This window comes from Rhea pennata, chromosome 13 (genome assembly GCF_028389875.1).
Source record: "Rhea pennata isolate bPtePen1 chromosome 13, bPtePen1.pri, whole genome shotgun sequence".
NCBI lineage: Eukaryota > Metazoa > Chordata > Aves > Rheiformes > Rheidae > Rhea > Rhea pennata.
The window spans coordinates 602,924-630,826 of record NC_084675.1 but is presented as its reverse complement, the minus strand read 5'-3'; the positions used below and the strand labels follow the sequence as shown (position 1 = coordinate 630,826).

Sequence of the window (27,903 nt, the reverse complement as noted above, 5' to 3'; positions counted from 1 at the left end):
TCCCCGTAGAGCCCCAGTCTAGAGTTGAGCTTCACGGCCCATTCTGTGGCCGCCGCCGGAGTGTGTGTGTGGGGGGAGCTGCCCGCCCGGCCAAGGGGGCGGTGCTGCCCTCTGCCTACCCTGCTAAACCCCCCCACACCGAGCAGCGCGCAGCCCCCAGCGGGGCGTACGCGCACGCGCACGAGCCTCGGCCGCGGGGGGGGCGGGGCTTGACGGCCACTCGCTGCTCCCACTGGCTCTGTAGCATCGGCTGCGGCGCTGATTGGCTGGGCGCGGCGCCTGCCTGGGGCGGGAGCGCAGTGAGGGGAGGCGGTGGCTCGCTCTTGCCCGACGCGGCGCGGCCCACGTGCTGCCGCGCTGGAGGCCATGGTGCTGGACCCGGGGGCGGCGGCATGCGACCAGGGCCGTGCCGTGCTGGGCGCCAGCCCGCGCGGCCAGAGCGCGGCCTCGCGCCTTCTGGAGCGCGATGGCTTGCGGCTCTTCTCCTGCCCATCCCCGCCGCAGCTGGGGCCGGGCGGCGCGCAGCGGTGCCCGCGGGGGGCCGCGGCCCGGCGGTTGTCAGAAACCGCTGCCGGGATGCGGCGGAGCGAGAGCACGTGCGCTGTGAACGGCGGCAAAGCCCGGGGGAGGATGCGCGCCGCCTCCTCGCTGCCCCACATCGCTCGGCCGCGGGCCGAGGAGGGCGGCGGCGTCCGTCGGAGCCCCTGCCTGCTCGTGGCGCTGCGGCCCCGCAACGTGGAGGCCGAGCGGGAACGGTTCTTCCGAGCGCGCTTCGCCTACGATCCGCAGTTCGAGTACGCCGAGCCGCTGCCTGACGCCGTGCTGGACAAGTACCGCGCTGCCTCCGACCGCTTCGTCGCCCAGGTAGGGCCCCGGGGGAGGCCGCGGCGGGCCTCGGGCATGCGCCGAGCGGCCCTGTCCGGCGAACTGCCGGTGGCGGGCGGCTGGGTCTCGCCTCGGCGCACCAGGGAAGATGCGGAACATTTGGCAGTGGTCCGATGCTTTCCTTTGGGATACAACGTTGCCTGTGCCAGCGTGTAGCTCTGCACTGCTATGGATGATGGGTGCAATGAATCACTAACTGTAGCTTAGGTGCGTGAGTTTGATACCTCACTTGCAAGGGAGTATGTGTTGCTCTAAAGAGCTGTCAGAACCTCTGGCACATTGGTTTCCAGCTGAGATAACAGCTTTGTTCTGGCGGTGGAAGCCATTGTAAGTGTTCAGCACACTGAGGAGATGCTGCCTCCTGACTCGCCTGCTTGGTGTCAGTTGAAGCACTAGCCTTGAAGAAAAAATCTAGGAATCCTGAATTACATGCTCTTCCCTCTTCTCCAGCTCTGTGAAGTAAATAGCATAGGAAGAAAACTAAGTGCAAAAGTGTTAGTGTCCTGATTTAAGAAGATCCTGTTGTCCTGCCCCCCCTTGGAAGAACAACACTAGTTCTGTGGATCTTTGTTTCCTAATATGCAGAAGCAGCTGCATATGCAGAGTTCACAGATAGAGCATTTTATGGTCTAGCCGAGAAGGAAGTGGTTTGTGTAGGTTGTGTGAAATCTTTCATAGAGGTAGAACTTCGTCCTACTTTTCTTCCTGGCTTGTGCTGCTGGACTGCTTGTATGATCTTGCATTGCTTGACATCTCTTGCTTTTTGCCTTTCATACATTTACCCTGTTATTTCTAAACTCTTAGGGAAGGGATGATCTTTAATTACATACTTTGCCTGCAGTAATAGTACAAATCCCATAACTGATGTGGGGGTAGTGACTCTTGCTCATGCTGGATCTTGCTACATGCATCAAACTGCAGTTAGGAACTGATGGTCCGTTGGGGATTTTTTGCTATTAGTTTTTTTTGTTGTTGTTGTTGGTTTTATATGTAAGGAGCCCACTTATAGTCCTTAACCCTGTGTTTCTTGGTGAATTAAGTCTGGGCTCTTTTCCAGAAGAGCAAAAGGTTGTCTTGTGTGGCAGCAACCTTAACACATAATAACCTTAATATATTTTTGGTTGGTTATGATAGCAACTGGCTGTAGACTGCTTTTAAGGCAATCTGGTTTTTTTGCTTAAAATTTTTTGCTTTTTCCTCATTTACTACTGAAATATTTGTGGCTTGCTCTCTCACAGATAGTAATTATGTGTGGTGGGCAGTAAACAAACAACACCTAGTCATTTGAGCACGAGGAAGTGGGAAGGAAGCAAAAAGGGACTGTGCTGCTTTGATGCTCTGAACATAAAACAAGCCCTAGCTTTCTCCCAGGTGCTGTCAGACTGAAGCAGAGAAGGGAACTGAAGACTGACAGCTGAGGCTTGCTTCCAAGAAGCAACTACCAACAGGCCCACGCTGGGAGGTCTTTAAACTTACTACGTCCATGTAACTGAAATAAAGTCTAATGCTATTCAGTTGAGTACTGCAGAGAGCAAAAATGGATGCACTGGGCATGTAACTGATCGTTATATGGAGTCTTTAGAGAGTCATTTTGACATACCTTGGGATGGCATATGCTAGTGTAAGAATGGGCTATCTGTAGTGTGGAGACTCTCAGATGCTCACATCTTTGTTAATAGTCCATATTTGTGAGCTTGGAGTCTCACAGTGCCTTAAAACCAATTCTCTCATAGGGCTGGGCTTCCTGGATTGACAAGAGATTCTTTCTGCAAAAGTGACCAATATGAGTTGCTGCAAAGAAAGAAGATGAGAAACTATCATAGATAACTACAATATTTAAAGAAGAACTTTTTCATTTTAGTATAAGTGAATGTACAAACACTGAAAAGTAGATCAGTGAACAAGTTGTTCTTTGAAACACTACATGTAAGGTCACGTGTAAGAGCTGTAAAGAAATACCTCTGCAAATCTAAAGTTATGTCATCTCTTGCTTTCTATATCTCTACGTGAATTATTATCCAGATTATTCAGTGTCTTTCTGTAGGCAAAGAGACATAAGCATTAAATGTTTCTACCAGTCTTTACAAGTTCTCCAATGAGTGCATGATGCATCCTGGGAGAACAGAGGCTTTTCTGCCTTCTGGAAAAAATACAGTAAGTACCAGTTATGGCTAGGAATTGTGGAGAAATATTTAACTTACGTAAATGAAGAAGAATAGGAAAATATTTTGAAGCTAGATAGGCTTGGGGAAGATAGTGTAGTGATTATCACATCTGCTTTACACACTGAAGGTCTTGGGTTCAAGCCCCAGTGGAACCAGCACGAGGCAATCTTTGGGAGGTTGGACTAGATGGTCTCCAGAGGTCTCTTCCAACCTTTGTGATTCTGTGATTTCTGCTTCACATATAGGTGAGTGGTCATTTAAACAATAGAGGGTCTGACTGTCTTAATATCAATATTCCTTTGTTCAAACACTGTAACCTACTTCCAATCTCTTTTATTTTGGGAGAGTTTTTTTCTTGGGAACTGTAATCATTATCTATAAGATGCTTTTATTTTAAAACTCTGAGTTAGCCATAGAACTTGGATAATTTAGGGTTCTTTGCTAAGCTAACAACCTTGGGCAAGAGTATACAAATGAAAATCAGCTCCCTGCGCTTACCTTTCATATTTTGCACTTAGTGACCAGTTCTGCTGAAGCAGCTATTCTGCTTGTGTCTTTTTTTTCTTTCTTTTTTAATAGAAACTTAGGTAAGAAGACTCCTTCTAGCCACATTAAGGCGCATTACACTACAGATCACATGGCCTGTTTGGCAGCATCCCAGCCTGTCACACAGGAGTGAGAACAGCATCAACATGGAGCTTGACCCGTAACTTGAGTAATTGTTGTCACTTTGAGTGTGTAATTGAGCTTGTTTGTGGACTGAGTTGATGATAAGTTCATGCTCTGGAGACCCAAAGAGAGCGCTGTCTGGGCAGGAAGGGCTGATGTGATGTTCATCAACTTCTCAGAAGAGTAAATGGTCTGTCATAGAAATCTTGTTCTTTGTGGCTTACTCTAAAAGTCAGGGAGAAACATGCCTTTTTGTGATCTTCTGCAGACCATCTGTATTGAGTTTCTCTCAACTCAGTGCTGCAGGCCTTATGGGATGAGAGAAAGTTCCATCATGACTAAGCAAAAGAAGGCAGAAATAAATGGTCCTTTTCTTGTTCAAAGTCATCAGGAAGTTCCTTATGGCTTTCTTGAGTGCTGCTTCATGAATGGGGCTCAGTGCCCTTCTCATGGCTTGGGAAGGAGGCTGAGCAACAGAGAGCACTTGCGAAAATGGCGTTAATTATTTATCTCCTGAAAGGGGACACACTTTAAAGAAACTTCTGCAAGTTGAAGAAAGATAGTTAGGAACAAATGAGCTTTTGGGATGGTATACAAGGTGTGGAGTGTCAGTGCTCCCTGGCTCTGGGCTGGACTGTAGCAAGCTGTGATTCCCCATCTTGGGTGGACATGGCAATATTCCAGAGAGATCGGAGGAAGGGAATGCAATTACAGAAGCAAAGCATAAAAAACTTCTCTGCGAAGACAGAATAAGTTACTTGAGAATAAAATCAGCATGGTACTGAGGACTGTTTAGGGAAGGAAAATCAGAAACATCTGTTGTGGTAACGAAAGGTGGTCACAACACACATGGTGTCCCTTTTGCAGGGTTTTGCTGGAGCCACTAGAGATAATGTTTAGATGGTTTGGATGTTTGTGTGGGCAGTAAAGCATTCATATCATAATCCTGGATGTCTTTAAGCAGAAAGGAGAAGACAGAACCTGTTATGCAGGACTCTGACCGGTTGCTTTACTGTTGATCAGGGTGGAGGAAGAGCATTCTGCACTTGCATTTCAGGAGACTTTCTTTCATCTTTTTCTGATCCTCTGATATTGATGCCCATGAGAAAAGGCTCAAACAACACGAGTCCTAGGTCTGATTTAAGATGTAAGGTCATATGCACATTGTGAAATTGGCTTCTAGTTCATATGTGGTATGAGGTTCAGTGGAAGTTAAGTATATGATGTAGTGCTAATCTAATGAAAGAGGCCCTATTTATAATTGGAATAAGAATTTTAATGAAACCGCTGCCACTGTGTAGTGGGCAATGGTGGGAATGCCAGTTTGTTGATAATTACATAGTCTTGTGTGTTTAATCCCTTGCTGAAACAGCATGTCCTCCTATGTGCTGCCCCGTCCCCCACCTACTCATGTTCTATTGAGTGGAAAACATATCAGCAAGGGGTCTGGCTTATTAATACAGTCAACCAAGCTGTACAGGACTGTAGTGTTGCAGCCAGGCTCCTGTGACATTTCTGACTCTTCTCCCAGAATACTTGTCTTTTTGTAGCAGAGTATTGGTTTGGTTTCTAACCACAGGTCCCTCTGTGCTCTTTCCCAGGTCGACATGGCTGAGTTCATTTTTTCGTTCTAGAGCTGTGCTTAAGCTATTTCTTGTGTGGTGTTTGCTGTACTCTTAACACCATGATCTTTTCCAGGTGATAACATTCCTGTGTTGAACAACCTTCATGCAGTAAGTAGAGTTCCTGTTAGGGGCTGAACTAGGAAAACAGCTGAAGCTAGATAAGGAGAGGAGGACAGAGAGCAAAGCCATTAACTCAGCAAGAGGAGGTAAAACACACACTTCAGGAGAAGCATATTGACCAGGGCTGAAAAGCTCAATAGCAGGTGGTAAGCAGACATCTTGTCAGAGACAGTTAGCCAGCTTTGTATATATAATGCTCTGGGAACTGCTGAAAAACTCCAGAATATGTACAAAAGAGTGATAGCAGTCATCCAGATAGGGATTATATATTAATAGGCTAGAGAAAGCTGTTATTTGAAAATAAGTAGGATGCAAACTCACTTCTTGGGGAGAAAATGTGTTAATAAATGCTGATATTGTAAAGTTACTGTAGTAAATGTTAATGCTAATAAAATGACACACACTGTTTTTATTAAAATACTGCTGAGTTTTGGTAGACTGGTCATGTTGACACCCTATCTAAAGTAGAGGAAACAGCATCACATAACTAATATTTTCCCTTTACAGCTAAGCTTTACTATGGGACCTGCCTGTCTCCTATGACAGTGGAAGATTGCAAGTGTAGTCCTGACTCTTTCACGTGTTAACACTGGAAGCACTTTGTTGAAAGTGCAGTTTCTACAGAGATTCACTAAAATAGACACTGTAGCCTGTGAAGAAAAACAGTTTGAACTACCACAGTCATTTTAACTTCTCTTTAACATTTTTACATCTTTTGAATCTCCACAGCTTAGCTATGATCTATTTTTTTTTTTTCTGATTCTGTCAGCTTTATCTAGCTGAGAGGAATAAAGATATATCTGTAACTCCAAGATCAGTCATGTGTCTATCCCATTTCTGTACTTACTGCTTTTATACCAGGCCAGAGGACATCTTGTGCCAAAAGATGTGCCCCTGTCAAATGTCTTCTGTAATGTGAGTTCCCGAAAGAACTTCAGTGTTGCAATAAGAAAGTCTTAGACTAATAAGTATGCAGATAAAATAGATCTCTTTTTGCAAACACTAAAGTTTGAATGAAGAATTGAAAGCAGAAATGATTAAAATAAACCGTGGTTTTAACATTTAGAGGCAGCATGCTATGATACTGCTGTTTCAGTTCTGCTTTGCCTGGTTCCTACAATAGACACTTGTGAGGATAAGTGAAACAGTAAAATGCAGAAAGAATTTGCTGTGGATTCCGTTGGCTAAGTATCTGTCTGACCTGGGTACCCATCTGTCATGGTGATGTTCCGGCTGACTCACTCTTAATCTTTTTGTAAATCATAAAAACTTACCTCACTTCACAAGCACTTGACACTACGGGCTTTTGAATTCTTTACAGAGGAGTCCTTAATTGGGTTGCATTATGATTTTTGGTGCTGCGGAAGATGTACTTGAGAGTGGCAAATGTGTTTTGACTGATATTTTATTTGTATATATGACAGGCAATTAGGATCATTCATGCTGTCCTGGAGAAGTATGGGACCTATGAGAGTTTTGAAGTTGCCACTGGAGGAAAACTGCTGAGCAAATGCCAAATCTGGTCTGTTATCCGAAAGTACATGCAGAAGGAAGGCTGTGCAGGAGAGGTAATAGTCATCCTTTGTTTTATTTATAAAATCTTTATTTGCCAAATAAATTTAGAAAATGTTTATTTTAATCATTGTTTTAACTCAACAATATTAATCTGATAGTAAAGAATTTGATTAAGAAGTATTTTGGGTGCAAAGAAGAAAAATACTCAATGAAAAAGAGAAACTTGAGGAACTCAGGTTTCAGGGCAGCAGTAAAAGCTACCTGAGACCTGAGTTTGTAGTGTAGGATGGTATAAACGAATTTGATGGCATTTTTGTTTGCAAAAAAGAAAAAAAATACTTGGAGAAGAAATATTTTAACTGTCTTTGTCTGTCTTGTTTTGTTGCTACTGGAAATTCTATACTGGTTCTAGGTTACATCTTCAGGCCATTTTTGGTTCCTAGTTTGTCCTAGCTCTCAGAAGTCACCACTGTATAAGAACTTTAATGTAGCTTGGAAAAATGTGATACAACTAGAGAATTTTTGGGGCCTGGCAATTGCCTGATACAAGCTCGGTGTCAAGGTATTTTCTTTTGGACTCTGAACTGGGGCTTCTGTTCACCTCTGGCATGCTCCTGGCTGGTTGCATTCCTTGCCCCAGAGTTAGGAAGTTAGTGCTATTTCTCCACCAAACTCTTCTCATTTTTTCAGTCCAGCCATATCTCCCTTTATGCTTGAGAGAGACAGGAGCTGCTGCTTGTCCACGTGGCCATGCGTGTGGAGTGGGGAGTACTTTGCTGTGTACATGAGGCATCAATTACCGTTGGAAAGAATAAGCTATTTTTGTTAGCAGTGGTATTGCAGAAATCTCTGACAGCTGGGTTCATTCACATGTTCAAACGCAAAGATGGAGGAGAAATATTTCCTGCTGTTCTTTGGCACATACCAAGTTAGGGTACTTTGAAACACCAAGCTCAGATTTTAATACTGAAAAATACTCGGTTATGGTATTACGTAGCAGTGAGGCACTAGTAACTCAGCTATGTGGGAGGAGGGTGGGAAGTTCAGGATCTCTTGTTCTTTCTAGCTAGTATGGTTTTTGTGTGCCCTAAAAAGCCCAAATCAAGGTGCTGACATACCTTAGCCCAACAGAGATAAGTACTGTTGGCTTGCCTCTGTGCTAATGCAGGAGGAGTTTCTGGTGGTTGCCTTTGCTGCGTGCACTGAGCTGCATTCTGATGGTGCCTGTTAGGTGGCAAGTCTATGTCTAGTGAGGCAGAAGGAATTTTCTACGGCTTGCTTTCTGTGCCTAGCCAAATAACCCTCTGTTCCAAAGAAAGAAAAACTGCTGCTGCTCTGTAACAGTGGAATCACAAGGAGCTAAGCCAGAAATCTTTAGAGTTTAAATACTTGGCAACAAGACATTGTTCTACTTTTCTTGTCGTTTCCCTTCTGGTTCCTGCTCTATCAGTAGCACTGACCCTTTCTCTCCCATCTCCAAGTCACAATAAAAAGATGAAAAACAAAATGTACCCTTGTACATTCATCTAACTCTAATCTCTGCCTGGTCCTTTTTAACTTCTGATGCCATTGTCATAGTTGTTTGCTTGGAAGCCTGTTGTATTTTAACACAATAGAGATCACTGTGGTTATAAAGCGGGGTGAGGAGCTTGAAGGTTTGCTGGTGTGTTTATATTACATGTGTTTCCAGGACATTTCCTGGCAGCTGGATGTACATGGGGATGAGGGATGTGCCACCACTTCATTGAGGAGGCTTTTTTTCTTCCTGCCTGCAGGATGTGTGCAAAACACTTCCTCTGTCCCAGATTCAAATGATTAGAAAAAATCCTGGCCCTCCTCTTGCTTTTTCTTGCAGGGTTGTCTTTACTGTTGGCTGTAGCACCCTAGGATATATATTTAACAGAAGCGCTAGATGGTGAAGGGGCTCCCTCATCATTGTCTCTTGGACAGACTGTTTCCCTGCATCTGATTTTCATGTGCTCCTCAAATAGGCTAATGGACAAGCATTTCCCTGAAGTTAAGATTCTTGGCACTCGGCACTACCCAGAACTTTTCATGTCCACAAAAGTATGAGCAGTTCCCCAGAGTAATACATGGGCAGAGGAGGAACTGCAGGGTTCAGGTGAAACTGCAGTCTAGCTTTCTGTGGTTTGCTGTGATTCTTCTGCAGATATGTGCCTAGAATGTGAATTTGGTATGTCTGTCCTCCTCAGCATTTTCAGCTGAAATGATTTCTGTAAGTCTTTTCCAAAAGTTTAGCTGCCTTTTAGTATCCAGAATCAGTCCCAATATCCAGTTTGACAGTTAATTGGTCCTAATTTCTATGTGCTAGATTGATACAGGATAGTCGTCCTTTTTTAAAAAAGACATGAAGAGGTTATACGTTTAAAAATCTACAGACGTTTCATTGCCTCACAGAGATTGCTTAGCAGTCAGCTATGTACTTTTACAAAAGAAAAAAAATTACATTTTCTTCACAAGTTTTAATCTGTGAACAGATGCTAAGTTACCATTTGTTCTATCCCTTATTTTCACTAAACAATTAATTTCTGCTCTTCTGCTCTTTTCCAGTGATTTTAAAAAAATTGATCTATATTTCTCAGTCATGTTTTCTTACATATTAGTGTACAACTAGCTCTCTTCCAGCCGTGTGGAATTTTCCCTTTGTTCAAGGGAACTAAGTGTTTAATTATGTTACACGTATGAGTGCAAAATATGGCTCTGTTTTTTTCGTAACATTTGATAAATGCTTTTAAAACCTTTTGAGCATTGGTTTGTAGATTACCACCCATTACAAGTTTTGTTGGAAGTTCTGTGGGGAAGGGAAGAGGGAAATGTCCATAACATAGGAATATCATTAAACTCTAATCTCAGTACAGGATAGAAACTTGCATTATATTCTGCCATTTCTACCTTATTTATAATATAATGCCTTGTCTAGGAACAGGGCATTTTTCATAGAGAAATCTATCTACCTTCCCTCCCATTTGCCTATATCTGTAACTCCTGCATTTTACCTACTATACTTAGCTTTCCTGTCTGTTCTGTAATGCTGTTTGCTTTTCTGTTGCCGCTTCTGTGTTTCATACTGATCATGATGGATCGCTTAAAAAAAGAAAGAAAGAAAGAAAAAGAAGCTCTAGCACATGGGGCACAGGTTAGCCATTTGTTTGGGATTGTGTTGGGTATGAGACCAACTGAAAACACCATACAGTTTTAGTGCCTTGTCACCTTTGCTGGCTCTAAGTGCTGCTCTGGCAGGATGTGAAAGCACTGTAACTTACAAGGGATCAGTATTGATTTTCCTGGCACAAGTCTTACAGCACTGCCCTGGCTTTCCCATCAAACCTGTGCTGTGTGCCACTGGGGCTGCCCTGGGTTGTGACTTTGTAGTAAGGCCTGGGAAGACTGCTGTAGCTTAGAACAGTTCCCAGGGCTCTTTGAGTTGTGTTGCAGAGACTCCTTAGGTCCTGGGAATATTCTAGAATCTGCATGGTATTGCTTATTCAGCATAAGCTTAGTGAGCTGGGAATGCAGCCCAGGCTGTTGGCTGTAGCCTGCAGCTGAAAAAAACGTGGTCAAAAGCTTGTCACTAGTGCAGCTTAAATATTTGTGAGGGAATTTAGGGTGCACAGACATTGCTGCTTTCTCTGCCTGGCCTGGCTCCCTTTCCATCTGTCACAGGGGGATTCTTTACTTTGCAACTGTGTTCAGAAACAATCAGCAGGAAGTGCTAAGTTGAAATTTGTGCTTCTTCTCTTTGAAGATAGTTGCCAAGCAACTAACACGTTTGGGTACACTGAAATAGAGCCACCTGATCCAAATAAAATCCCAGCACAAGTATTTGTGTGGCATCTAGATTAGTTTTTGCAAAACTGTCAGGCTGTAGCTACAAAAAAGACTGTTCCTTGGGTATTGGTAGAGTAGGAGCCAAACCTAGCTTCAGTGCCTGAACTGCCTGCAGAGCCAATGGCATTGTTTGCCAGGTCAGTGCAAAGGCAGATGACTCCCTTTATCCCCCTACACTCATCCCTGACACTTGAGGTGTGGAGGGATGGTACTGATCTGTGAAGGCAGGATACCAGTTTCAAGCACCCCAGGGAGCATGCTCACAGGTAAGTATTTGCACTATAATTAACTCTTGAGTATTCAAAAGTTTCTTTGGTGTGGTTCAAACTGTAGATACTGAACCTATTCTGGTTCTGTTCTGGCTCAGGACTGAGGTGATGTTGCCAGAGCTCAGATGCCTGCTTGCAATATTCGTGGATCTCCCAGCTGCCCCCAGTTTGCAGCAAAGAAATCCCTACCCATATTGGTAAGTATTGTATAGTAATCCATGGAGTTGTGATACATCATCAGTTTACACAGTGCTCGCTAGAACTGTTCAGATCCTGTTGGCATTGCTGGCCCTGCCTCTGTACATAACAGCTTTCAAGTGCTTGGTGTGCAAGATACTAAGCAGATGAGTCTGCTGCTGTCAGTGTTGCTGAAGCTGAGAAAAGAGAGGAGTTTTTGCCCCAGTGCTGTGGCTTTAGCCCCATTAGCACTCGTGCTTCTTCACTCATTTTTCTGGGGACAAGCTCTTTCCTTGTGGATGCATTCACAAACTGAGCAGACAGCTTCATGGATCAAAATGATGGGCTGGTTGGTCTGATGTCATGCCTTGAGTTCACAGCCTTAGCTGTGAATTGTTTTAAAAATGAGAGAAATGACAAATCTGGAGAACTGGAGTAGCTGTTCCAGAAGTAAGACTTAACTTTGGCTGAGCTCCGTATTTTAACACTACCTATTCACTGCCTCTGTTCATCTGTGGCAGGACAAAACTGGAGAGTCCTGTAATTCTTAAGGCAACTGATACTGCCCTTCAAATGTATAGGCTCTATGATGCATTTACTGTGCATAGCTAACTTGATTACTCAGACAGCAGTAGGCAGTCTTAGAAAATGTATTTTCTTCTCGCTCTGATTCTGCAATATGTTATTCTACTTCAAATTTGGGCTGTGTGGAGGACCTATGTTTCTGTATCTAAGATGCCAGAGGCTGAGCCAAGCATTCTCTAAAGTTATGGTGGTTGGAATTGGACTGACCTTGAATGAATCTGGTGGAAGCCTCAGGTTTCAGTGCTCTGTTTGCAGAATCCAGCGTAGTGCTACAGGCACCGTGATGTGAATACGCAGACTACAGTCTTCTATGAAGCTTTACAGATTCCCTTCTGATTCCTGGACAGACTTTCACACAATTCTTTTCAGAAAGATTTTTTTTTTATTACTATCTGGCTCAGACCTCACTTGCACCCAGCTAGTTTGGTTCACACAGAGCAGTTCTTGGACCCTCTATTTAATAGGACAAAACAATACTGTCAAATCATTGTCAAACAGACACACAAATTTAAAGGATCACAAGCCAATGCCTCAAAAAAGTTATTAGGCATTCCAAAAAAGGAAAGGAGAAATAACTACACTGTGAATTTTGCCTGTTGTCTTCTAATTGTGGAATGCCTCAGCCACCTTGTGTGCTTCCATGAGACAGTGTTGCCAGTTCTCACATGAGGACTAGGTAATGCAGCTCTGCCTGCGGTTCTCATTCTCTCTGACTGGCAATTAATCTTGTTTCCCAGTACTCAAATGTGTCTGTCTCTTTCCCTTGTCTTTTTTTATACCTTTGCCCAACTCTTGTTTTCTTTCTTCCTCCTGCTTCTCTGGAGACCTTCGTGCCTTTTCCCCTTGATGTTGTGTGGCATATAGAGGAGAATGGGAACATGGAGAGCATGTGGCATTCATTTAGAGGAGAACAGAAACATGGGACTCTTTCTGCTTTTTCTTTTTTTTTCTTTTCACCACCTATAAGACTAACTTTTTTTCCCTGTTTATTCTGCCTTAATGCCTTCACTCAGGCTTTAGTTGGACAGGAAGTGATGCTTTGCAGCCCCAGTAAAAATGATAAGAACACAGTAGTGGTACCTGCTCAGTTCCGTCTCTGTCTGTCCTAGTGTTCGTCTGTCTGTAGCAATAGTTGATCCTCAGGGAAAAAAGGAACAGACAAAGTGGGTAGTAATTTTTCCGTGACATACTCTCTTAGCCTTCAGCCACTGCAGTCCAGATCTTCCTGAATCCTTAGCAGTGTTTGTGTGCAGAAACCCTTGATAAATATTTCTTCTGTTAATGTGTCTGTCTAATTCTGAACACTTGTAAACCTCTTGCAGCAAATTCCACAGTTTACTTATGCTTGTTTGTTGTGAACCTCCTTCCTCATCACTTCATTTGATGTCATCTGGGTCTTGTACCAGAAAAAATAGTTTCTTTCCATTTCATACGATTGAGTTCCATGTTACCATCTCTGTGTCCTAACCTTTTCTTCACCATGGGAGAGAAAAATAAGTGTTGCTTGTGACTTGAATTCTTCCTCTAAAGACTCTGAGATGTCCTTGCTTGAGGTTTTCCTTAATTCCTGGAAAAACAGAGCAGTTACCACTTAAACTGGCCCCTTCCCTCTGAATTCAGCCTTGAGCAGTGTCCCAGCATGTCCCTGCAAATAGCATTCTTCTGTGTTCTTGGATCTTTCTCAAAGCACAGTGTTCCAAGGAGGGCTTCATCCTTCATTTTAGCTCTTGCTGGCTTGCCTAAAAGGTGCTTCTGCTGTTTGACAGCAAGACCTGTTTTCAGTTGAACATCACATTCTCAGCTGCCTCTTATTTTCCAGCTGTTTGCTCTGCTTCTCTTTGTTCATAAATAGCAGTCTGATATGAAGAAGGAAGGAAAACAGTTGGCTTGGAACTGTTCTGTCTGCTTCCTGTTTATCAGGCATGATATCGAAGACTGACAGATGATGTTTGCCTCGGTCTCTGACACCATTGCTGTTTGGCTGGATTCCTTTGGTGCTTTTTAGCTAAGGCTCATACTGTCTTACATTGGACTGTTGCCTTGTGTACACCATCATTGATCCAGTGGCTTTTAATGCTGGAGTCCTATGCCATCTGGGCACGATGGCTATCTTATGCTTACAGATGAAGTAACTTCCCCAGGGCCCTCAGATATTGAACTGATGGGAATGCCAAACCTGGTGATGATTGACTTGTGCTGTAGCATAAATTAAGAATGAAAGAAAAAAAAAAGGCCAAGGGCAACTATCCATCTTTTAAAGCCAGGGTACTTTACTGCGAATCTTCCTTACTGATAAAGAAAAGGGAAGTATCTCTGTACCTCTGTGGGTATCTCAAGAGGAAGGATCCTCTGTCCTCATAACTAGCATCTGCATTACAGCAGATTAAGGCGAGCTGTGTCCACAAGAGGAAGTCTAAGACGTGAAGTAGTAGATGTGGCTTGGTTGTCAAAGGCTGAACTGACCCACACCCTTGCTAGCAGAATAGTTTATGGGAGGCTTCTCTAGCTTGTTATAGGCAAACTAAGCCTTAGTAGTATATCTGCAGTGGTTTTACCTTGCCTGGCACATATGGGGGGATTTCCCCCCACAATCTAGCGAGTGCAGAACCTTATAATGGGAAGCAGTTACCTCCTCAGCTGATGTAGCTGGGCCAGGAGAAGGTGTCAGTTTGAGAGCATAGACAGTTTCACAAACTGTAGTGTGCATAATCCTATCATCCAGAACTAATTCTCCTTGCTGGTAAAGCTGCATCCAAATGAATGCAGTTTTAGAAACCTTTGCTTTCTGGAGAGATCTAAGTTACAGCTGGGCTGTGAGATATGCTTTTTGCCATTGGGTGAGATATGAGAGGAAGAACTCAGTTAGGAGGGGAAAAATACTGTGAATTTTCAGCAAACACTTCTGAGTAAGGAGCTATCTGCCTTCCGAGTGAAAACAGTTACGTTCTTCAGCATAGCATGTGTCTCCCATATACTACTTCCATGCCAAAATGTGCTGGCATTGATTTTTTGGGGGTAACTTCTCTTCATCACCGGCTAGTATTCCTTGGCAGCCAGTTTTGCAAGCCAGCAGTACCACCTGGTAGCTTAGCCAGTATCTGGCAGTGCCTGAACAGAATGCAAGGATCAGCTAGCACAGGTAACAGCAGTGAAGATGCAGTGTAGTTTATAAAACACAGCATTCCCCATACTGCAGAGGAAAAGGAAGCAGGCAGGTGGTGGATAGATTTTTAATTTATAACAAAGCCTGGATAGTTTCCTTCAGTGCTGAATTAAGGAGCTAATGCAGAAAAGAGAGCTGGGTGACATTAAAACCTCAGGGACTATTTACATAGAGAATGTATCTGTGTAACTTTATCACAATAGTTAAACTGCTGGGATTATGTAATAGCTCTGGCACTTGTACGAGTGCCTGCAGAAGGGTGTTGTTCTTGGGGTTAGCTTTTGAAAGATGCATGAGAGAAACTTGAGCTGTTCAGGGAATACCACAGGAGCACCAGCCTCGTAGAAGTCATGAGCAGGGATGATCCCAACGCAGCAGTTTCCATTAGGACAGAGCTTAGAGGAGACGTGAGAACATCTGAATTCATGTCACTTTTGAATCACATCTTGAAGAACTCAGCATAATATGGTCAAGGATGTGCAACTGGAAAGTGAAAAAAGCACAGTAGTAGCAGAGTCCTTTATACATACATACATATATATATATATATATATATATATATATATATAAAATATATGTGTGTGTGTGCATATTCATACACAAAGGCTGGAGAAAAGCATGTCTAAGAATGAGAGTATTTATTCTAGGAAAGAAGTTTTTCTTGTATCTGTCCAGGATCTAGTATCCTAAATTTCAGTCTGTCTTGTTTTTTTATATAGGGCAATTAAGAGTGACCAGAGAGCAAGATGTCCACTCCCTGCCAGCTGAGTATCATGTGGTAACTGGTGTCCTAACTGTGGAGATCCACAAGCTGTCAGTGTGTCATGTCTAGTGCTCCTTATAAAAGCTGTAGGTCAAACATCAAAGGCCGAGGGACTAGGGACTGTCTGGAGTGCAGACAGTAGTTGTGCACTGAAGAACACAGACACTGGCACCAAATGGCAGTATCTTCAAGGGAGCAAGGGAAGTGCTGTAACAGTGAAATGTATTCCTTATCTGTGTGAGTTTCTGTTTGGGGTTTTTTTTTTAACTCTATTCTTGGTCTCCCCTTCTCTTCCCGGGATTATTAGTTATATTAATATAACTAATATATATATAGATATTAATATATATTAGTTGTATTTTGGAGTGTAATGTAAGATGACAAGATTGTACTCCTATTGCTTAGAACTGACAGATTATAAAAGGTTAAAATAAAATGAAAGATTGTGAAGGTAAGCCTTTGAAAGGTTTTTTGTTGTTGTTGTTGTTGGTTTTTGTTTGTTTGTTTTAAAAAAAGCTGTGTTCAGTTCTTAGGTGCCTTCTTAATTTCAGATTATGATGAATCAGTGGCACTTTGTTGGTTGTATCCCCAGATAGGGCTATAAGAAGAAGCTAGCTGCCAAAAGTCTTAATGTACTTCCTTCTTCCCCACAAGAGCCAGTGCCAGCATGGGAGCTCATGTAGCCATGTGATGATCTTGCTGAAAACTAACCTGGAGAATAAAGCCAGTTTAGTTTGGATCAGTTCCCTGCTTCATTTTGTTGTGCTGCTGCGTAAATATTCACACAGGTAGGGTGGAGAAGCAGGAGAAAAGGCTTTGTCTCTCTTGCTGCTTATGCTGATTTGTGCTGATCCAGGCTGCTTACAGAGGAGTGGAAGCTGAAACCTCTCGCTTGAGGAGGTGTTTTACAGTTATTTAAGTGTCAGTGGTGGGGGATGGAGAGGATGTTTTGTGGGAGGAAGCTGTCCCAGTCTTCAACCATAGGATCGGTAAGGTTGGAAGGGACCTCTGGAGATCATCTAGTCCAACCCCCCTGCTCAAGCAGGGTCACCTAGAGCCTGTTAGACAGGGTTGCACCCGGGCGAGTTTTGAATGTCTACAGAGAAGAAGACTCCACCATCTCTCCGTGGTTCAGTTTTTGCCCATTGCTTCTTGTCCTGTCACACAGGACAACTGAAAAGAGTTTGGCCCCGTCCCCTTGACACCCTCCCTTCAGGTACTTGCACACATTGATAAGATCCCCCCTCAGGCTTCTCTTCCCCAGGCTACAGAGGCCCAGCTCTCGCAGATGTTCCTCAGAGGACAGATGCTCCAGCCCTCTGATAATCTTCATAGCCCTACACGGGATTGTCTCCAGTAGCTCCATGTCTGTGTGCCCTAACTTCTGCAGGACCAACCTCACTAGGGTCCCAAGTCAGGACTTGTGCCAAAGCAGAGTCCTGTGATGTGATCTGTGTGTGCTGATTGCATGTGGGAGAGGGCAGGCAGGCAAAGTGCAACATTTATTTTGAGTTGCTGGTGGAACAGAAATAAAGCTGAATGATGCACACAGATTGGAAATAAATTGTCAAGTCTTTTTTCTATTTGAGTTAAACAATTGCAGCATAGTCTTTATGCTGTTGATTTGCCCAGGAGTAGGTTCTGCTCTGTTATGTTGCACTTCGGACTTTAGTGAACAGTTATACACAATAATAAATCTGGATTAAAACAAACCAATTCTCTCTCTGCTCCTTTTTTTTCCAAGACAAGTAAGAATTGTAGTGTAGTAGAATGAATGTGTACATCAATTTGTGTTATGCTAACAGTTTGATAACAAAACATGACAAGTTAGCCAGAATACCATTACTGCCAGAGCATATCCTCTCTGAGACCATTAGCAGCACTGCTGTTGCAAAGTCCTGTCTCAGTCAGGATGTGCCTGATAGGATCCTGTGGAACTGTCCCTCATTCAGTGTGCATAAAAACTTGGAACTGATTTCAGCTCTTTCTGCAGGAATGACAATTTCCATAAGTGTGAAGCATGGTCCTGTTTTGCTGCAGAGTACAACATAGATGCTGTGGTAGGTGTTTACAAGTTGTTGGTAGCACCCTGGTGTTTGGGTCTTGGTGGATTCACCACAACCACCTTAGGGATATTGAAGGGCAAATCTTGCTCAAGAGTACAACGTTGTCACATTTCTACTTTTCAGCCTTAAAAGTGTCAGCCACAAAATAGATGTCTGTGGAGTTGATATCCATGACTGGAAGGATTTGAAGATGAAAACACTAAATATCCAAATGTCCCAAGCATTTGTGCTGCTGGCCAAAACTTGCATATGACACCCAAGGCAGTGTCTACCTCTGGGGATGCAGTATGGGACACAGGTACTTTGCTGTTGGTCTGGCTTGTCAGATCTATTGGACTTCATTTCCTCATGCATTGCTGTGCCTTTCAAGTCACTGCAGATTTGAAGTTGCATTGTCAATAAATTACTGTTTGTTGACAGCACATTTGTGTCTGGTTTGTTTTTTTTTTTTTCAAACAGCCTGCTCCCTGTGCTTTGGAAGAACGTTGTTGTTGTAATGAAAACTCCTCCTACATACTCAGTTGAACAGGTTTGGTTTGAGGTGCCCAGGCTGAGGAGGTGTGGGGTTCATGACAGTATCTGTGGATGAGCACTGCAGGAAATAATTTAAGTAGCAGTAGGTATTTTGGCTCTATGGTGAACAATGAACAGATTTCCCCAAATAGTGGTTTCTTTCTGTATAAAGAGGTTAACTGGTCCTGAGAACAAAGTGCGTATCCCTGCTGTAAATCACAGACAGCAAATCACAGGTAGAAAGGCTGGCTCCAATACATGTGGCTGGTATGTCTCAGTTCTTGCTGCTAGTATCTGTTGGCATGGATCAGTCCTTGTTGCTTGTGTCTTGAAGCCTGAAAGGGAAAGTATGAATGAGAGATTGGAGACATGAAAATGGAGCCAGAGGCTTGGTTCCTTCATGGGATATTTGCTATGAGGACCTTACAGTTTTGTCCCATAACAAAGAAAACAGTTAAAGCAATGTGAGAAACAAGAAATTCCCTGACACAGAGCTGTGCAGGGCCAAGTAGGATTGTGTGCAGACCTTCAGAAAAGGAGTGGATAAAATGGGGTAATTGGAGAAGTTGCTGCTCTTTTTACTTTGTTTGACATATCATCACACTGGATAAATCCCACTGGAGAAGTGGGAGTGTTGCAAAAGAGAATGCTAATGCTGTTTGTGCAAATGTAATCTACTCTCTTCTGTGTGCGGTGTGATGCTGTCTTGACATGACCACCTTGTTTTTTGTGTAGGTTCCCTCCCAGCTTCTTCTGTGGGTTTATTCCCTGATTTATTTGTATGACAGCTGTTCCTTAAATCTCCATCCCTTGAGCTCTTCCCTTCTCTGTACCAACCTGCCTGTGGGTCAGACTGCTTTCCACTGGCAGAAGGAGCACAGGAATTAAAGGAGAGAGGTTTCCCATGTTTAGGCTCCACAGTGCTGTAGATTAGTTACAAGCAAAGTCCTGGTTTGTCTCAGCCATGTGCTCAGTGCCTCCATGAAGAGGCAAGTGTGCACTGCCTTTGCACACAAGAACAGAGTGCCCACAGTGTGGCTCATGAAGGCAGTATTTCTGGGGAATTTCGGGGCAGTTTCGCAATGTGTTTTTTTTCAGTGCAAAAGCATGAAAGTCTCAGTGCTTGTTCCACTCCCAATCTGTGGTTTACCATATGCTTACAGAGGGACCGGCCCAGCTTTTTGCTCACATCACTAAACCAACTTAAGAATGGTCCTCCAAATGCACGTTCCTTTTTTTCAGGTGGGTCAGTTTAGTGACTAAAAATTTGCAGCACTGCCCAATGAAGGACTAGGCTGTTGAGGGGTACAGGAGTGGGACTGAGCAGTTTAGGACTGGGAACGTAGAAACCTTTCAGATCCAGTCATCACTGAAGGTGGATTTTACAGCTGTCCCAGGCTAACAGGAGTAGGAACAGAGAGATTTGGGGGTTTGTAACTTGTTTCATCTTGGACAGATTTTCACAAAAAGTAAAATGCCCTGAGTAGCCAGGGTAGGAAGGGTTTCTGTGGCTGCCATTGGGGACGTGAAGGTAAAATGCAAACAGTTGGAGTTAGCCCTGAGGGCTGTGCCAGTGGTGTCTTGGCACTGAGATGGACTATCCAAATTGAGTATGATTTTGCTGTCAGGGGATAGACAGGCATTTCCAAAGCTGTTGTAGAAAACAGCTTTGTTGCTGGCTGAGCATTGTATGGTAACTGGTGTCCTAACTGTGGAGATCCACAAGCTGTCAGTGTGTCATGTCTAGTGCTCCTTATAAAAGCTGTAGGTCAAACATCAAGGGCCTAAGGACCAGGGACTGTCTGGAGTGCAGACACTAGTTGTGCACTGAAAAACACGAATGCTGGCACCAAATGGCAGTGTCTTCAAGGGAGCAAGGAAAGTGCTCAAGGAACTTGCTGCACATGACCCACTGCAGCTACTTGAGTGAGTCTCTTATGTTCATGGTGTGCTTCCCACTGTGCGCGGCCTCAAAATCCTATAGAGCCATGTGGAAAAGAAGGTGGCTGCATAGAAGGTGGCTGCATACCTGCCTGGATGTGAGTATTGCTGTGGTCTCCAGTAAGGGCAAGGGAGGAACTGGTGCAGTGGGCTACTCATTTGATGATGCAACCTGATGGAAAGACAGAAAGTTGCATGTAGTCCTCAATCTCACAGGCTGTCGCTTCCTAGAAACACAGCCTGGAAGATGAAGCCCATTCACACACAGTCTCCTGAGAGAGTTGCCCAAGGGCGACTTACAACTGAGTTTGAGGAACCTGGAGCTTTGGTAAAGGGGAGGTCCCCTTACTCACTGTGGCAGGGAGGCAGGGTGATCAGGGCTGAAGGGGATGGGAATGCACAAAGTGATGAGGCAGGAGGATCACTTTCCTCTATATAACACCAAACAGTGATAAAATTTCTTGAAACAACTCCCTTATTCTCAAACTGTTCCTCCTACAGCCATCTGAGCTGTGGTCAGGCCCAGCAGTGAGCTGGGAGCTTCCTATAGCCAGAGGGATCCTGATGCTGGGCTGTCCAGGAGTACCAGGACCCAGTCTGAAATCAGGGACCATGGCTAGGTTGCCCTGCAGTAGGGATTTGCTCTCTCCTGCCTGGTATCTATGCTTGCTGGGCACCACTAGAAGCATCTCCTTAGATAGGTAGTAACTGGAACATGGATCCTGAGCAGCTGACTTCCCTGCAGTGCCTGTTCAGGAATCATGGCTACCTTTGGCCATGCTTCTTGTCTCTGCCAGCAAGCAGACCTGCAGCTAGCGTTGGAGCAGGCTGGAGGAAGTGTCGTGACTCCCATCTTTTGCTGTTTGCACAGCCCTTTTTCCTTCTCGTTCTTCTATGATGAGACTTGCCTTTGCAGCAGTCATGCGCCAACCACAACTGATGTCAGAGGTGCCAAGAGCAGCTCCCGTGACTTTCCCAGGGTATAGGAAAATTATCAATGTGTGTTAGGACGACTGTTTTCTCGCCTAGTCCAGAGGGGGGTCTCCTGGTGTCTATGGTTTTGGCATACTTCCTTTTGGAACGGGGACACTGCATGGTTTCTTTAGGTATATCAACCTTCTAAAGAATAGCCCATTTTCTAATGGCTCTTGAATGCATGTCAAGGAGGACTGCTAAGCCAGTCTGCCTGGCCAAAAAGAAGGATGGCAGGGAGCGAATGCTTGGTCCTGCTGAAAGGCTCAGCACAGACTGACACTCTGGCTAGCTGCCTCCTGCCCTCACCTGGTTTAACATTAATGAGTCATATGTTCCTCACACAGTGTTTTAGGTAACAGTAATGCAAGTTGTTAGAGACAATGCAGCAGCTCCTTAGCTGTGTAGCACAGTGCTGTCTGTGGTGGTGATGGGCTTTTCCGATTGTCTGCAGCAATCTTGGCCTCTGCTTGGAATGGTCCTGCCAAACGTCTCCTCCCAGCCAGGGTCCTGACGCTACTTATCTCCTTCTCCCTCCTCCTTAGGTGGTGGTGCAGCTTACCGACGACCTCCTGTCCCAGGCTGTGATGATGGTGGAGGACAACCGGCCGACACTGGCAATCAACCTGTCTGGAGCCCGGCAGTACTGGCTGGAGGGCATGCTGCGCCATGAGATAGGTCAGTGGGGCAGGGATGGCAATGGGGGCCAGCTACAGTAATGGATGTGCTGCCTGGCACCCTGGGGCCTAGGGGGCAAAGAAGGGCCACAGAGGCCCCTCCACTGTGGATGCTGTGAGCATCTTCTGATAGCCACATGCATAATGGCCTAAGGTCTCACACACAGCTCTGCTGCTAGGGAGGACCAGGAGCAGAGTGCAGCCAGGCTCAGGGCTGCAGGGGCCACAGCTGGGCCACAGAGGGGCTGCACAGCAGTAGGGAGCACAGGGCAAGCAGAGATGTTACTTCCCTAAATCTTCTATCAGACCCTAGCTATTTTCTGTTCAAGGGCTTCCTGAGCTTGATGTGGTTTCAGTGTATTTAGTGATCCCATGGATCTCCCTGCCATGCATTTGTCCACTATCCTTCTGAGTCCCTGCAGACTGTTCATACCCATAATGTCTTGTAGCAAGGAGTTCCAGAGGTGTCTTCCCAGGCTGTGACACCACAGGCAAGCTCTGGAAGGGGCTGAGGCTAGCTGGGCCCTGGGATCTCTCTGTGAAAGCAAGGTGGAAAGTGTCGGATGCGTGCCCGGCATGATAGGCATGCATGTGCCTGCACCAGCACATACTATGCTGTGCAGCCCTAGCAGCAAAGGGCTGCCCCAGCCCCATGATGAGTCTGGTGGGTGCCAGGTTTGTACTAGCAGAGATGCCTCCTTCCGCCAGCAGCCCTGGTGCGGGAGAGAGCAGAAATGCCACAGCAGCAAGGCAGGGATCGGGCACCCATAGGTGCCAACACAGGGCCCCAGGAGAGGGCCATATGACTGTCTGATGGCTCTCACTCTTATCCTACCCAGGCACCCATTACATTCGAGGGGTGAACAACACCCGCCAACCCTGGCACAGCTCTGAGGGCCGCAAGCAGTACAGCCTGAAGCCTGCCAACCCCACTGAGGAAGGGCTGGCGAGCCTGCACAGTGTCCTCTTCCGAAAGCAGCCCTTCCTGTGGCGAGCAGCCCTGCTCTACTACACCATCCACCAGGCCAGCCGCCTCTCCTTCTCCGCCCTCTTCCAGGACCTGGAGCAGTATGTCCAGGATGCTGGGGTGCGGTGGGAGTACTGTGTGCGGGCAAAGCGAGGCCAGACAGACACATCTCAGCCAGGTAAAGCTTGCCAGAGGGACAGCATTGATTTGGGAAGGGATTTTAAATGGAGGCTCACCACTGAGGCAGCCTACAAAGCAGCACTGCTCTACCACTGGACCTCCCCTACACTACCTCATCCACAGCTCCACTTTTGTAGGGATTTACATCTCATAAATGATGTCTTTATGACAACAATCTCTTAAAATTTTATGTACAGTCCAGTAGCATCATGACTCTGTCTCCGTTTCACATGTGGCCAGACATAGCAGCCCTGAGGAGCCCACACTAGGTGTTTCCACTCTCACACATTTGAGCAGAGTGACTTACAGAAATTCACAGGGAGGTGGCAGCCAAAGGAGAGATGAGATAAGTATTTGGGGAGAATGTTTATATTTTTTCAGTGGTTTAATATTCCAAAAAAATGTCAGTAAGAAGGATGGTAAAAGTGCTAAAGCTGTCCTTGTGGCAGGGCATTACCTGTCACCCAGGGCCTTTTGTGGACTTGAGATTCACTGCACACAGCTGCCCATTTTCCCCAGCACTGAACCGCAAGACTGAGTTTGCTTGGCCTTTTCTTTCCAGCTGGTCCCATCACACTCAAGAGCAGAACTCTGGTCTTAGGGGAATCTCCATACCCCAGAGAGGAGAGGCGGATTCATCGCCTCCTTCAGATATCACCCGGCCCAATCTGAGCTTCGACTCCTTTCTCTGTTGGATTTTTTCATCATATTTTCCCATCGTGGATATCCTGCTACCTCTACAGCTTACTTAGTTCCCTGGCAATCCCACGTACTCCTCTTCAGTTCAGTTCCCCAGAGTAGTTTCATCCTCTCTTTTCCCTGCCTGATATCTGTTTTCCATGCTAAATGCCCTGGCAAACATTGGTCATGGTACCCAACAACACGTGGGCCCTGGCACACTTGTTTCACTCAGGTTCAGCATTCTCAGTTGAGTTATGGGTGACTTACAAAACTTTGTATGAAAGAAGGGTGTGCGCATTGTTTGCAGACAGTGGGGCATCTGGCCTATGTAAGGGATTGTGATCCTTTATTTCCCTCTCTCCCAGGTTGTTTCAGTAAGGATCAGGTCTACCTGGATGGGATTCTCCGGATCCTGCGACATCGTCAGACAATCGACTTTCCATTGCTGGCTGCGCTTGGAAAGGTAATGGGCTGGGATGACTGCTGGAGCCAAGGTCTGGCACCACAGTGGGAGAGAGGGGATGTTTCCAGGCCCAAGAGGCCACACTGGGCTGTGAGCCATTTTAGGTGGCTGGGCTTGTAGTTTGTAGGAGGCCGAACGTGACTTTTCCCACACAGGCTCATGTGCAGTATCAGTAAGGACACATAGTGGATTTTGGAAGGTCTCGCTGCCCGTTAGTCACATAACTTAGCTCCCAAAACATAACCTGGAGAGGAACCCAACATCTCACAGGTGAAATAAGCTCAGAGAGTGAGACATGTCCCCCTAGGTCACTGGGAACTTTCTTCAGCATCTCTAGGAGTTTATTATACCTTTCTTGGGAATTTTTGCAGTTGCTCCAGCAGGAACAGAGCCATTGCCAGAACAGGCCGGACCTGGCTGTCCTCTCCACCAGAACCAGGGGTTGACTGCCCTCATCTCAAGTCTCGTCTGAGCCTCTAGCACTCAGGGAATGGCCAAGGAAGCAAGGAACTTATTATTAAATCATTGTTAGCAGCAATGTTGGCAACTCTGGAAGCATCTGTTGGTTTGGAGTTGAAAACTGTATTCAGGTCGGAGCTGAAGTGTTGCTTGCTGGGCCCTTGCTCATGTGATGTGAGGCACTTCCTCCACCTTCCAAGGGCAGTTATTTCTGCAGGCTCTTCACAAAGCCCTTCTGGCTTTACCTTTCCTCTAAGATGATGGCACCCATTCTGGGGAACAGGAACAAATCCTGGGTGGCCTGGTTTCTAGATGACCTATTCCACAGGCTTGCCATAATTGTGCAAACTCATTCGATTGCATTTCTACCTTAGGCTAAAGAAGCAGTCTGGGCTCTCCGGCCTGTATTTTAGTGTCCCAGTGCTCACCTAAGCAGGCTCCAGCTCCCGAGGGTGTTTCTGTGCCCTCTAGCCAAGAGGCTGTCCCACACCCTCCCTCCTTGCATGGTCCTGGCCATAAGTCTGTTTGCCAGCCTACACGTGCTCGCCACAGAAGTGGCAGCTCAGCCACTGGTGCACAACTCTTCTTGCTATAGGGTGGTGAAGCTGACCTCTTGCAGCTTTTCTACCCTCCATGCAAGAGCCTTCCCTTCACAGCTGAGGTTTCCTGCAGAACTCAGGCATCAGACATCTCCATCTCCCCCATTTTAGCTGTAACTAAGTCCCCACCTGCTGGCCCATTGTATGCTTTCCCAAAGCTCAGCCACAGGGACCTACCGCAGCACCTTTGCTCGTATGTTTTCTCAAAGACAAGTCCTGGTTCAGCCCAGTACATCCTCTACAAGCATCTTGGCCTTAATGGACATTTTTTTCCCCCACAACTTTATAATTTTTTCTTTCAAAATTTGTCCTCAGCCTTGACTACCACTGTGGTCATACTAATAGGCTACCTACATCTCCCCTTCCTAATAGGTGCTGCAATCTTTTATGACCATTTCATGTCCTGCTTCTTTCGCCTCTCTGAAATGGAGATTAAGCAGTTGCTTTGTCTGGAACATGTTAAGCTCTTTGCACTTACAGGTCTCCACATAACAAGGAATGATTGAGTTCAGCTTTAAGCGAGGAAGGACAGAAAGAACTTGATGTGATGGAAAACACAAATCTGTCCCCGCAAATCCCCAATGACAACCCCCCCCCCCCCCCACAACCCATCCTAGCCAGAAGGAATATTTCTACGGAGTTGGAAGGCAAGGATAGGTAACTGGGCTGAGCAGGCCAAGTATGGGGTTGGGGGGGGGGGAACGTGATGGAGGGAGTAGTGGGTATGAGACACCCCCTTGGCAGCTTACCAGGTCTGGGGAGTTGGGAGTTTGGACCTGATGCATCTTCCTGCTTCCCACTAGGTGTCCTATGAAGATGTGAATCGCTTGAAGAAATTTGGGGTCCTGGAGAAGACCCGCATTCCCCATTTCATGCAGGACCTGGAGCAGTACATGAAGCAGCTCGACCACATCATCACCACCAACAGGCTGAACGAGAAGGAGCTGGAGCAGCTGCTACCTGACTGAGCAGATTCTGGCTCGCAGTCTTGGGACCCCACTGGTCCTTTCAGCCACTGCGCATGTGCCTGAGCGCAGCTCCCCTGATGCCTGGCTGCCCTGGGCTCTATTTATTTGATATTTATTGGGGTTGTTGAGCCAATCCTCGCCTGGAGGAAATGGCACAGCTTAGGCCTCCGTCCACTCTACCCAGGAGGGCTGTGGGGGGAGGTGGGGCAAAGTGCATGTACCACTGTGTAGGATAGCTTGGCCAAGAAGTCTGGCGTGGTTGTTGTTGATGCTCCCCCTGCCTCCCCAGCTCCATGTGCGTGTCAAGGGCAGCTGTACTCTCTGCCGGCTTTTTCAGGAGCAGGCATATAAGATGGTTCAGAGGGACGAGGGCAAAGCAGGTGAGCCCAGAGTAGGCATAGGGGACTGTGCAGGGTCGATCACACTGGGGAGAGCATGGGGGACCTCAGGGTGCCATGGGTGTTGTCAGGAGAGGCTCTGCTGTATTCAGGGCCAGCAAACAGGCTGGTGGCCTGGGACCAAGGGCTAGCCTGTAGCCATGGCTCAGCTCTACTCACAAGCTTCCCGCTCACTCACCACTCCCCTCATGCCTTCCTCCAGCAATGAGACTCTAACCCACCAAAAAAAGATCTCTGCTCTCCTTCCTGCCCCCCCCCCACCAGATATTTGCCCTGTCCTTGCAGACTGTTCAGCACCTCAAATAACTGTCACTCTGCCCCTCCCCTTCTGCCCCCTATAGCTGCTCTGTCTGGCACTGAGGCAGAGGAGGACGGAAAGTGGGAATTGGGCTTTGATGTTAGGGGAAAAAAATGTAATAAAACTATGTAATGGACGCTACATGTTGGGTTTAGATTACGGTGAGCATTGGTTGCAGATGGCTAGACTGGTACCACTATTAACATTGTGACCATGCATCTCTGCTTAGGCAAGGCTGAATGTCTCCAAGCCTATGGGTCAGGGGTGGGAAAGGGTTGCTGGAGCATGCAAAGCAAGGTATTAAGCAGAGCTAACATTAATAAAAAAAACAGGTGGTCAGTCATTTGCAAGAGGAAGTGGCTGCAGCACAGAGGCCTATTTCAGCTCAGATACCCTGCTCCTGAGATGTCTCAGGAGCAAAATCACCACCTGAGCCTGCAAGGAGGGTACATGACCATTAACTGTTTCTCAAACATTCAGCCAGTAAAAAGCATTACTTCACACAGCACATCATTAAATACAGCTCTCGCGGCCATAGGTTGCTGCAGAGGCTGGAAGGATCCAGAAAGGACTAGATACATTCACAGAGCATAGTTCAAAACCTGGTACCACTGTAGCAATCCAGGATGCCTCAACTTCTGGGATACCTCCAGAGCTCAGCTGATCTCTGAGCAAGCTTACCTCTGTGTCTGACTGTACTGCTAGCCTGCCCCAACCCAACACACAATGAAGGTGTGTTTCAAAACTTTTTCCCTGCCTAGCTCCCCTGAGCTGTTCCTGGTCTCTACCACATGTGATCTCTGCCACAGTCTCTGCACCCCAGCTACACCATCCCTGGGAGAGCTCTTTTTCAAATAAAACCTAGATTTGGCTTTAGCCTCTTTTAGCTGGAGCCTTTTATCCCATTGAGCTCACCCAAAAGTCACATAGGCCAAT

The 27,903-nt window shown here is 45.9% G+C and overlaps 1 protein-coding gene across 1 annotated transcript; it reads left to right on the top strand.

Moving 5' to 3' along the window:
• Nucleotides 1-366: 366 nt before the first annotated feature.
• On the top strand, nucleotides 367-27,108 carry MATCAP1 (microtubule associated tyrosine carboxypeptidase 1). Its single transcript, XM_062586301.1, has 6 exons — nucleotides 367-864; nucleotides 6,889-7,032; nucleotides 21,823-21,955; nucleotides 22,794-23,099; nucleotides 24,148-24,245; nucleotides 26,107-27,108. Exons 1-6 carry the CDS (start codon nucleotides 367-369, stop codon nucleotides 26,269-26,271), a joined length of 1,344 nt encoding a protein of 447 aa, XP_062442285.1. The 3' UTR covers nucleotides 26,272-27,108.
• The last annotated feature ends 795 nt before the right edge of the window (nucleotides 27,109-27,903 follow it).

Coding starts and splice junctions, on each gene's coding strand:
- MATCAP1 (XM_062586301.1), top strand. CDS start 367: ATGGTGCTGGACCCGGGGGCGGCGGCATGCGACCAGGGCCGTGCCGTG. Junction 23,100..24,147: donor GACAGACACATCTCAGCCAG/GTAAAGCTTGCC, acceptor CCTCTCTCCCAG/GTTGTTTCAGTAAGGATCAG. Junction 24,246..26,106: donor TGCTGGCTGCGCTTGGAAAG/GTAATGGGCTGG, acceptor GCTTCCCACTAG/GTGTCCTATGAAGATGTGAA.